Here is an 11,913-nt window from a genome sequence, read left to right as displayed (position 1 = left end):
CTTCTCCTACTCTTTTTTTAACTTCTTTTGCGAACTTTTCTTAAATTTCTTAACCTTTTTCTACTCTGTCTTTTAATCTCTTCTTATCTTTCTTGAACCCCTTTCCCTTGTTTTTAATTTCTTTTCATTTTCTATCGTTTCTTATTTCTTTATGCCTTTCTATCATTTTACATCCTTTCTTTTTTCAATTTCGTATAACCCTCATCCGCTTCCATTATGCCCTATATATGCCCCTTAATCTCACCCTTGCTTGGCACATTTCGTTACTCTCTACTCCTCCCCACCGCACCTTACGACCCATCTACCTAATTATCTCATCTCTTTCCTTATCCTCGGCCTGTCTTATCCCGCTCTGTTGTAATCTCTCTCGGAAAAAAACCATCGCTTCCTTCCCGTTTGCTTCCCAATCGACACTACTGTCTCAATCAATACTCCGCTGTATTGACATTGCCCGCCCTTCACCCTTTGAAACCCCCCGGTCTCTCCCTTCTTCTCGCACCACTCACATATCTCTTGCGGCAATCCGTAATCAAAACAACACAAATACTTCTCCCACCATATTCTCTGCTTCACCTTTTCACCATCTCTCGAACCCCCTCTGCATTTCTCTCCCTGCATGCTTCCAACACGTGACTACCATAAACCACTTTCTCCTTCCCCATTGCTCGGCACCACGGGCAACCCGTCGCCCATTGCACCAACATCTCTCTTAAATGCTCGACCTCCGATGCCTCTTCTGCCTGCCGCTTCCTCTTGTCCCAACCCTGCCTGCGCGTCTTTGTCCGTCCATGGTATATCTCCATATCTAACCCTGTCATTGCTCTCCCCTGATCTTACTCGCTTTGTACTCTGCTCCCCCCTTGTGGATCTGCTACCTCCCCTTTCGCCGCCTCTTCCGCCGCCTCTTCCGCCGCCTCTTCCGCTTCTTCCGCCTCTTTCTCTTCTTCCGCCTCTTCCTCTTCTTCCGCCCCTTTGCTCCTTCTGCCTCTTCCGTCTCTTCTTTCTCTTCTGTCTCTTCTCTCTCTTCCGCCTCTTCCACCTCTTCTGCCTCTTCTGCCTCTTCTGCCTCTTCCGCCTCTTCTGCTACTATTTCTATTATACCCTCCGCCTCTCCCTCGCCCGTTACCCAACGTGTTTCCCGTGCTTGACACCGGTAACACGCCTCCTCCCCGTCTTCGCAACCTGCCCGCTCTTTCCGCCCCTCTATCTCTCCGTCCAATACCCCCCGGACGCAACTCTGCGTTTCCATAAACTCGCACAAACCCTTCTCTACCCGCTTACCCTCTGTCTGCTCTGCCGTCTCCTTTAACGCTTTGCCACCTCTCCCCTGCTGGCTGCACCCCTCGCAAAATGATTGCCTCGCTTGCCATCTCGCCCTGCCCGCCCGCTCTCCTGCGCATAATCCCGTAACCGCCGCACCAACCCCACGTGTATCACCACTCGGATCGTCGGCGCATCCACCCCCAACCCCAACGCATTGATTGTCACAAATACCTGCTGCTGTCCCTATCGTAACTGCCGTGCAATCCCCTTCTTCTCGTCCTGGCTGCCGACTCCGCGGTGGTAACAAAACCCCCTAACGTTTTCGCATACTGGACTGGCTTCTTTACTGTATTACAATATACGATAATTTTCTCCCGCGTCCCGTACCACCTCTTCTCCGCCACCAATCTTGCTAATACCTCTTCCTCTTCCTCTTCCGTGGAACCAATGTGCCCCGTCTCTGGCAACCCAACCTACTGACTGAATACCTGCTCGTCCGCCGGCCGTAATGTTGCCGTCAAATATACCAATTGCGTCTCCGCCTTGACTAACCCATGCAACCCCAACATCCGGGACCGCCAACTGCCCCCGACCCCCGAATCTAATACGACGTGGCACTCGTCTACCACGATCCGGTCCAACCGTCCCATCGCCCGTTGCCGGTTGACGCCATCGCCCGTTGCCGGTTGACGAAATGCCCAAAACTCTCTCCCACCGCCGACCCCGGCGTTACTAACACGACCAATGCCCACTCGTGTGGCCGCCCGCTGTTCCACTCCACGGCCGAACCAAACATGCAAATCCTATGCCACTCCTGGCTAATCCGCCGGAACCCTAACCGCCTTGCTTCCGTACTGAATAACGACTCGCTGACTGACCGCCCATAAATCCCCTCTCCTATGCGTACCCCGTGTCCGCTCTACCCGTGGAATGGGTCTCCTACATCTCTCGCTCCGTCCTTCTCCTCCCGCCATCCGTCGTATCCGCATTATGGACAATATCCATAATTGACTTATCTTTCATGCACCGCCGGTAAATTAACTTTACCGCATGCCTCTATACCATGATTCATAATTTTTCTCCAATATAACTCAATCCCACCCGCCCAATCTCTCTTCCTACCCGGTCCGTACCAAATCGCTCTACCTACCATAAATGATGATGCTGCTGGCTCATTTGTTATATATCTTTGCCACTTGTCTCTTCCCTGCTCCTTTCTTGCCCCTCTCTTCCCTATCTTCGCCCGTTGTCTCTTCCCTGCTCCTTTCTTGCCCCTCCCGTCGCCATTCTCTTCTCTCTCCTGCCCGGCTCGTACGGTACCCTCGACCCCGGGGTGACCGTTCCCGTATTCTCCTCCTTTTCCCAACCGTACCTTGCGGTCGCCCTGCATCTGTTGGCTTCCTCTTCACCGCCGTGGGGAACGCCCATGCGCTTTCTTTCTGCGGCTCCCATACATACGGGCTGCCCCAATCCGCCGAACCTCGGCTTGCGCCCCTGACCACTACCCTCCAAAACGGAACCGCCAACGACACGTAATACGCCACCAACTCGCCCACCTCCCGCGGTAAATACCGGTGGATCACCTTTCCCTTTGCGCTCATCCCCATCGTCTTGTTGTACATTGTCACGAATACCATCAACCCGTCCTCGACAAATAACCCACGCGTATCCCCGTCCGCCCCGTTCTTATACTGGACCGTAACTAACTCGGTCCCCCGCGCCGGCTGCCCGCCGCTCATGTGCATTAATACCAACAATTGTGCCCGAAACGACTTCATCGCCTCGCTCGCCGTCGACCCTTTTACTACCTCGCCCTCGTCGTCCGTCTCCAACAACAACATTTCCCGCCGTAACTGCCCCCTTGCCGTGTGCAACAACCCGTGTATCATCATCCGCAACGACGACATGCTGATCTGCACATGCCCGTACAACAACTCGTCCCCGTGCTAATCCACCACGCCGTCTGCGTTTGTGTTTGCCCGGATCGCTTTGCCGTATGTCCGCAACCGCAATATCGAATCCATTGGCGACGGCCGGCCATTATATGCTATGATGGTCATGAAACGCTGCACCATCCCCTGGACGCGGTCAAATGGCTCCGCGCCTTACGTCTCGCCTCTTGCTCGCTCTCACCGCTCGCCCGGATCCTGTTCTGGATTTCCTCCTCACGCCCCCGCTTGGCCGTATATAATACCAACATACGGGCCACCGTCACGATTGCCGATAACGTGGGCGTATATATCGACGCGCTCTTCCAACCGTGCCCGACGTGGATCCCCAACACGGCCAACCCGCTATATCATGCGTTCTGATACTCGTTGTTGCCCACATCATGGTCTAATAATGAAATAAAAAAATGCTAATACGCAACGCTCTAACTGTTGCGTATCGTCTTCGTCTTCTTCTTTGTCGCCGTTGCCGTTGCTATCTTCCTCTAACTGTATATGCGCTATTGTCGCTATATACGCGACTTCTTGCAATTGCGTGAACTTGTCTGCTTGGCGTTGCGTTAAATGGTATGCCGGTCGTTTGTTGCGGATCCCCCCTTCCTGGCTGGCGTCTGTGGAACCTGTATTACCATTTTGTCCCCGCGCGTCTATCGCTTCGCCCTCCTCTCCCTCCTCTTCTTCTCTCCCTCGGCCTCTACCTCGGCCTCTCTTTCCTCGGCCACTGCTAAATGCTGCGTCCGCCACACGTACGCCATTATCGATTTCCATGACTCGCTATACCCCTCCATCGTTTGGCCTTTCTGGCCCGAATTGAACGGTTTCTCGTTCGACTGCTCTCCGGCTTCTCGCCTCTCGATGTAATTCACCGTGGCCGACCCGACCATCTCGGCCCGCGATGCTTTTTGGGCCCGCCAAATTACCCTCTCGATGGCCAATAATACCCTGGCCAACGCTTTTTCTCGGGTTGCTTCGTCCCTACCTGCTTCTTCCTGGGTTTCCTCGTCCCCGCCTGCTTCGCCGCCTGCTTCGTCCCCGCCCCCCTCTACACCCCCCTTTTATCATCACCTGCGTTTTGTCCACCGTCTGCGTCTGGCCGCCGCGTCGTTCCCGTTAACCACTCGCGATCAAACCATCGTAAATGCCGGGGCCAACCCGTCCGCCGGATCCAACCCGTCCGCCGGATCCAACCCGTCCGCCGGATCCACATATTGGCTGACAACCTGGGCTGGTCGTGGGTCAATGCCGCCGCTTTCTTGTCCCCTTCCTCTATTGCCTTGGCCAACTCTTCGAACTGCGTCATAATTACCTTGTACTCCGTGGTGCCAACTCGGCTGCTTCCCCTGCCGACCCCGCCCTCCGTATCGGCCGCTGGCACAACCTCAAACAACCGCTGCAATGCCCCTGTTTGCCCGAACCGCTGGCAATACACGCTGTCTACCCACACCTCGCCCATGCCGCCTACTGCTCTCGCCCCGGCTTTCCCGCCCTGCCCCCGCGGGTTGACCCATCCATGCTCGTCTCGGCAATGCTTCTGAATATCTTGCTTGGTTTGCCGGATGTGCCCCCATCGCGTGCACTTCTTGCCATCGCTCCAAACGGGCAACGGCCTAATCGATGGCACAATTCCAGTCGGGAACTGGATCCCATGGACGCCGGCTGCCAACGTGCCACCCTTCTCTAACTTGCCCGCCTCCTCGCGACGCGTTGGCGCACTTTCTTGACTATACGGCGGTATTGCGAATGGACGTGATACGCCATCGATCCTGCCGTTACCGCACTATGATGCTCGCGGCAAATCGCCAAACAGTAATCGGGGGAAAGTATAAACAAGTTATTAAACAACTCCATAATTCCGTTTAAATGCTGAATAACCTGAATTGGTGGGTACGTAGTCGGTTGGTTGGTCGGTTGGTATTGAATTGATTTTCTATTCTGCTTCTGCCTTCCTTTCTTCAAATCTTACCTTTTATTTCCCCGGGGGTGGTTGGTTTTTTTTTCCTTCATTTTCCCCTTCTTTGCTTTTTTGTTCCCCTTCCCTGTATTTTTTTCGAATGGTCAACCACTTGACCCGTGCATTACTGTCGCTGAACCTCCTCGTGCATAACCAACCATATGTCTACGGGCCTTGTCACCTTAAATCAGCTATGTAGTGATAATGAGATTGACAATAGATCTAACGGTGCCCTAAATTACTCGAAATTTTCATATACTATCTGTGACGGCGCCAGCTCACAGCACCCACTACCGCTGCGCTAGAACCCCAAAAGGATGCCAGAATTGCAAGTTGTCGACTTGCAACCTGTAGTGGGTTATAGTGTGCTACGGCCGTTGCGCGCCGTGACACTATCTCTTCTAACCTAATATGATTTTCATTAGAGATAGGAAAGATAACTATTACTTATAGTGGGCGAGGCTTTGCCCGTGGGTAATCCAAGCCTTCGCGGTATTGGCGCTGATGATTCTATCTAAACAACCGGGCACTGGTGCAGGAGCCCTTACAATAGCGTACTCATCTGTCACTGTAGAGACTTCTCCCACGATGGATGTCCACGATTCAGCCCGCGGTACGGCATCGACAGCCGGAAGAGGTTGAAAGACAAGGAACATCCGTACCCCGCTCTTGCTTACTTGTTGCATCGAGCCGTTGCTATCTGGGTATGGCAGCGCGGTATGCTGCTCGAAGAAACGGTATGCCAGTATCTGTGTCAATCGTTCGACCGTCGCAAAAGAACTGCCTTTCTCGTTGAGAGTACTAGAAGCCACGTGGTAGAGTGTCCGGAACGATAGTTTATCTATATGTGTCCGTTTAAACCCGATCTCGGTCTTCTCCCACGTCCAAACGAAAAAGGTATGCATTTTTTTGAAGTAGGACTTATTGCCCTTGATCATGCCGACGTCCCTACCGATTTTCCTGGCCTCTTGTTGTAGCCCCTGCAAACAGAAAGAACGGCCACTAACCGGCGTTGGGGGTTGCTTTTCTTTCTGGCCAAGCAACTTGAGGAACGCCACTTGGCGATAGTTCTGGAGTATGAGGTGGACGCATTTCTCGAGAACAAATTCGGAAATCTCTCTTGGCGTCTGTTTGTCGATGATCTCGAGAAGCTCGTCAAGGAATGACCGGGTTTCCTGGTACTCGACGACAGGCAGATATCTTGTGACAACTTGGAAGCCCGGGAGAGTCACACTATCGATGTACTCCTTGGAGATCTTGAAATCTCTCCAATCGACTATGCCGTGGTGGAAGAACCCGAAGCCAAACCGGTCCATTGTTTCTCGTAATCCGAAGCCGGGCTTCCTAGTCTCAAGGTTGGAACGGCGAAGCGGGTTATTGAGCATCCAGGCTTCACTTGGCGAGAGATGCGAGATGAAGTGTCGTAGACCAAGGATAAGCAGCCCATGCAGTCTTGCAACCTCCAATGGTGTGGCCTGGTTGGGACTATACAGAGCTCTGATGGTGTCGACCACTATGAGATGCTTCTGGATGTTACCCTGCAAGAAGTTCCTGAACTCGTTGGTCCTATAGATGTGGAAAGCATCAGAGGGGAATGTGATGTTATTCACGTCAGCTTGCGCTTGCCCTGAGGAGATAACCCTGGTAGATAGTCCGGAGTTCTGGATTCGCGTCTCCTGGGAAAATTCGCCAAGAAATTTTGCCCAGCATTCGTCTTCTTCCCAAATGACGTGCGCGAGACCGAGGGTCACCCGGAACTCAGTACGCCATCCAAAGTTCTCGGTTCTGGTATGCTTCAGAACTTCCTTGATACGCTTTCTGGATCGGATGTCTGCGCTCTTTGCCTCTGACCGGTTGTTATTTGTCCTTTGGAGAATGTTGATGCTGTTGTGGTCGGCCTCACTATAGCCCAGGTTGGCGATGCCGGGGTGGGAGAAGGGGTAGATCTTCTTTGCGTCCATTCGCTCCTTGAGCGGGCTATACGACTGTAAGTATATCAGCCCGTCGTTGGTGTGGGGGTGGTTGCGCTTGGGCTCGGCCGTAAGTGTTACGGTATCTCTGAGGAGGCCGATGGGGTATTCGGTCACAGTGGCCCTCGGTATGTGGGGTGGCTGAAACGCCGCATCACGAGGCCCTCTAGCCACTGTTATTGCCTGGTCGTCTTCCCCGGCGTCAGAGTCGCTTCCGCTTTCCGACCGACGGCTGCTGGCTCTGCGAGATTCCCTGAGCTGCCCATCTAGTACAAATTTCATTGTGTTGTACACACAGCAGCGTTTGGCGAGCAGCGTCGCGCCTTGCGGATAATTCCCATCGGGGACTGACATGACCTCTGCTGCGACGTCAATGTACTGCCGATTCTGGTTCTCGACAGACAAAACCTCTTTGAAGTGTTCAGCCTGTTCGAATGCAAAGTCTTCGATACATTCCGAGAGGACCCTCTGCCGCTGCGTTTCGAGTTTCAGACCCTTGGCATTGTAAAGAAAGAACATGCCGGTGAACTGGAGGAGGGTGGACTCCCGAGACGCGTGGACGTTGTCGAGTTCCTGCACCATGTGGTTCCAGACCATGGTATCTTTCGATGGGTTAATGGTAATGCCAATCGGACTCCCATGCGCGCCACCGCCCTTGCCGGACTTCTCCAGTTTGGCCCTGGAAGCGTTCTGCGCCGCGATGAAGTTTGGGGGAATATGCTGGGAAGTTTGGGAAACTGCATCACTGGAAAACCTTGCTGACTGTGCCCTATATGAGAGTTGTTCGAGGGCCGGGTGTAGGAGATGGTCATAGAACGTCGCATACATTTTGTCGCTGAGGAAGATTGAACACTCGGGTTCGTACATTGCTGGGAAGAACGCGAAGATTGGGTGAGACCGGGTACCGGTAGTGGCGAACAAGATGTGGGGGATCTTATGAATGGGGACCTTAGTCATCTTCCCTCGACCTCTAATTCGTATTGGAGGTGAATGGAACTTTGCAAGAGTGAGGCAGGCTGTGCAATGATTGGAAGACTGATTGATGCGCGGAAGGAGTTCAGGTCCGAGAAGATGGCGATAGAGCTATCAACGTCCTTGAGCGAGTATTGCAGCGGTGGCTTGCAGGGCGCATCCTTGTGAAGGCATATCTCCTCGCCCTCTTGTAGTGGTCCGGAGAAGAGGGTCTGGAGGCGGCCTGGGCTGGGGAAGGCTAGACGATCCCTATTTAGCCAAAGGCCTGGGATATCTTCGCCGGTGCGATGGATTCCTAGTTGAAGATCCATCTCGGCAGCGCTCATGGGATGGCTCCTGCCTTCGATATCATAGGTGTACCGTAGCCCCCGGTGGCGCCTACATGATCCAAAGTGTTTTGCCTCATCACGAGCGTGGGCCAGAGCCGGACACGGGATTATGCCGACATGAAGTGCGTAAATGATGCGGCGGGCGAGCCGGTGCCGGCCATCCCGGGCGCCTTGAATCCACTCCAGTACGGAGGCAGCTGGTGGAAGCCGTGGTTGCCATCTAACGGGGCCGTTGTTATCATCAAGCCACTCAGAGACATGATCCGGGAATTCCTGCTGTTCGTCATCTGGTGGCTCAGATCTCTGCCGAAGGGAATGGCTGCTCTGCTCAGAATCGCTCGCCGGGCTGCTCTGCTCAGAATCGCTCGCCAGGCTGCTCTGCTCAGGATTGCTCGCCGGGTTGCTCTGCTCAGGATCAAAATGGTTGCCAAAGCCATTGAAATGCTCATTAGGATTCAGGTCCCCGTTCTCGTTGCCGGCCGTGGTGGCCCCGCGATGGCTCTCCCTTGTTCTCTGCTTCTTCGATGCCGGCTCAGGATTGGTAGGTGGAGGGCGCCTTTCCCGGGACCTGGATGGATGCAAAGATAAGTAAGTATATATGTGTTAATAGTTGTATTTTCGGAGAGTAATACCTAGTTACAAGTCCTCGTTGGCTTGCGCCCGGGGATGGGTGCCGAGTTGCACGAGTGCGGCCGGCGGGGTTGTATGTCCGGCCGGGGATGATATCCCCGGTCCCACCAGTGATTGAGGTGGTTAAGGTATCCGCCAAGAGCTCGGAGAAGGCAGGAGTGTCTTCACGTTGTATCGTATTGCGTAGTACGGTGGTTGGAGCGAGGGCGCCGGCTGGCTGTGTTGCGCGGGCGCGGCCGGCGGTTGCGCGGGCGCGGCCAGCAGGGCTATGTGTCCGGCCGGGGATGATATCCCCGATCCCACCAGTGATCGAGGTGGTTAAGGTATCCGCCAAGAGCTCGGAGAAGGCAGGAGTGTCTTCACGTTGTGTCGTATTGCGTAGTACGGTGGTTGGAGCGAGGGTGCCGGCCGGCTGTGTTGCGCGGGCGCGGCCGGCGGTTGCGCGGGCGCGGCTGGCGGTTGCGCGGGCACGGCCGGCAGGGCTATGTGTCCGGCCGGGGATGATATCCCCGATCACACTAGTGATCGAGGTGGTCGAGGTATTCGCCAAGAGCTCGGAGAAGGTAGGAGTGTCTTCACGTTGTATTGTATTGCGTGGTACGGTGGCTAGAGCGAGGGCGCCGGCCGGCTGTGCTATACGGGTGTAGCCAGCGAGGCCGTGTGGCCGACTAGGGATAACAACCTCAATTCTGCTGGTCCTCGAGGTTGTTGAGGTTACTAATGTGGGTTGGGGGAGTCTAGGAGGCTGTGGACGTTGTCTTCGTTCACGAGGCATGGTAGCGTATGTTCGATCTAGGTCGTATTGATTTGCTGAGGTGAAAGCTTCTGCACAAGTATCTGGCCGCTGATATTTGGGAATCTTGTAGTACTGCATAAGAGAATGATTGATATTATGATACTGGGGAGTGTAAACCTAATATAAACCCGAAGGTACAACAGCCGTACATACAGTAGTGAAATGGAATACAACCCGCGAGATACAGTGATATCCGTAGCTCCCTTACAAATTATCCTGGCATCATATGATGCTCAGATCAGGAAGTCTTGTAAACGCTTTTGTGGCAGTGTCACGGCACGGCGGTAGGCGCTGAGGCCCTACGGGTGCGTGACCATGCTATAACCCACTATAGAATTGCAGCCTGACGGCTTGTAATTCTGGCATCCTTTTGGAAGGTGTGGTGCAGCGGTAGTGGGTTGCTAAACGCCGTCACAGGTAGTAAGGTTAACCCTACGGAAAGTCTCCTAGTACTGCCACGGATGCGAAGGGCGAGACGTTCCATTTCCCCGACTCCGTGGATGGAATAACAGTAATCCTAGTCTCACATGATGCTCAGATTCCCTGCCTTGGAAGATCTCCTAGCGCTGCCACGGAGGCGAAGGGCGAGACCTCGCATTTCCTTAGCCCCGGGATGGAATGGCTGTAAATCCAGTCTCATGATGCTCAGATTCCCTGTCTTGGAAGATCTCCTAGCGCTGCCACGGGCGCGAAGGGCGAGACCTCGCATTTCTCCAGGATGGAATGCTGTAAACCCAGTCTCATGATGCTCAGATTCCCTGTCTTGGAAGATCTCCTAGCGCTGCCACGGGCGCGAAGGGCGAGACCTCGCATTTCTCCAGGATGGAATGCTGTAAACCCAGTCTCATGATGCTCAGATTCCCTGTCTTGGAAGATCTCCTAGCGCTGCCACGGGCGCGAAGGGCAATACCTCGCATTTCTCCAGGATGGAATGGCTGTAAACCCAGTCTCATGATGCTCAGATTCCCTGTCTTGGAAGATCTCCTAGCGCTGCCACGGGCGCGAAGGGCAATACCTCGCATTTCTCCAGGATGGAATGGCTGTAAACCCAGTCTCATGATGCTCAGATTCCCTGTCTTGGAAGATCTCCTAGCGCTGCCACGGGCGCGAAGGGCGAGACCTCGCATTTCCTTAGCCCCGAGATGGAATGGCTGTAAACCCAGTCTCATGATGCTCAGATTCCCTGTCTTGGAAGATCTCCTAGCGCTGCCACGGGCGCGAAGGGCGAGACCTCGCATTTCTCCAGGATGGAATGGCTGTAAACCCAGTCTCATGATGCTCGGATTCCCTGCCTTGGAAGATCTCCTACCTGTCACGGCATGGCCCGTGCATGACGTGCACGTGGCCCACAACCACCTATTTCCCCGCGTCCTGCGCGGTCTCTGCCATAGCTTCCTTCTTCATCTTTAGATTCTACGAATTCAGCAATGATTACTGCAGCCCTGTCTCCTTACGTTGACTGAGCCGTGATACTAGCGCTGCCACGGACGCGAAGGGCGAGACCTCGCATTTCCTTGGCTCCGGGATGGAATGGCTGTAAACCCAGTCTCATGACGCTCAGATTCCCTGCCTTGGAAGGCCTCTACTCTGGGCTGCGTTTGTGGCGTTAAGGTCCATTCAGCCCCTCCTAGCGCCGCCACGATACGAATGCGAGACCTCGTATTTCCTTGGCTCCCGGATGGAATGACGTAAACCCAGTCTTACATGGTGCTCAGATTTCCTGGCCTTGGAAGGTCTCCCAGCGCCGCCACGGATGCGAAGGGCGAGACCTGTCACGGCACAGCACAGGTGGGTTCATTGACGCTGGCCGTGTGATGTCACCATTCCCAAAAGCCCAATTAGGCTTAGCGTGTGGGTCACACGCAAACTTCGCCCACAAACCTTTTGGCACCGGTCGCAATTCTCGTGATCCTTCTTTCTTTTTCTTCCCTAGCTTAGTTTTACACTAATTGTGAGGGCCTGGTCCTCCAGGCCTCCCAGACGCTCTGACTAATCAGACGCCAGTTGGGTGGATCCACCCGACCAGCCAGAGCCCCACCTTGAGACGTCCTGG

At 54.2% G+C, this 11,913-nt stretch overlaps 2 protein-coding genes across 2 annotated transcripts; one reads left to right on the top strand and one right to left on the bottom strand.

The window, feature by feature from the left end:
* Positions 1–5,521: 5,521 nt before the first annotated feature.
* Positions 5,522–8,090, bottom strand: B0T26DRAFT_681696 (uncharacterized protein; the record flags this gene model as incomplete). Its single annotated transcript, XM_060440672.1, has 4 exons — positions 5,522–5,569; positions 5,841–5,964; positions 6,025–7,399; positions 7,430–8,090. The coding sequence occupies 4 exons, from the start codon at positions 8,088–8,090 to the stop codon at positions 5,522–5,524; spliced, it is 2,208 nt and encodes a 735-aa protein (XP_060290947.1).
* Positions 8,091–8,321: 231 nt separating this feature from the next.
* B0T26DRAFT_523182 (uncharacterized protein) lies at positions 8,322–9,951 on the top strand. Its single transcript, XM_060435490.1, has 2 exons — positions 8,322–9,010; positions 9,067–9,951. The coding sequence occupies exons 1-2, from the start codon at positions 8,552–8,554 to the stop codon at positions 9,709–9,711; spliced, it is 1,104 nt and encodes a 367-aa protein (XP_060290946.1). The 5' UTR covers positions 8,322–8,551; the 3' UTR covers positions 9,712–9,951.
* The last annotated feature ends 1,962 nt before the right edge of the window (positions 9,952–11,913 follow it).

The sequence above is a fragment of the Lasiosphaeria miniovina genome (assembly GCF_030549165.1).
Source record: "Lasiosphaeria miniovina strain SMH2392-1A chromosome Unknown B0T26scaffold_8, whole genome shotgun sequence".
Classification (NCBI taxonomy): Eukaryota; Fungi; Ascomycota; class Sordariomycetes; order Sordariales; family Lasiosphaeriaceae; genus Lasiosphaeria; species Lasiosphaeria miniovina.
Note: the sequence above shows the minus strand (reverse complement) of the source record. Positions and strands in the feature narration are given on the sequence as shown.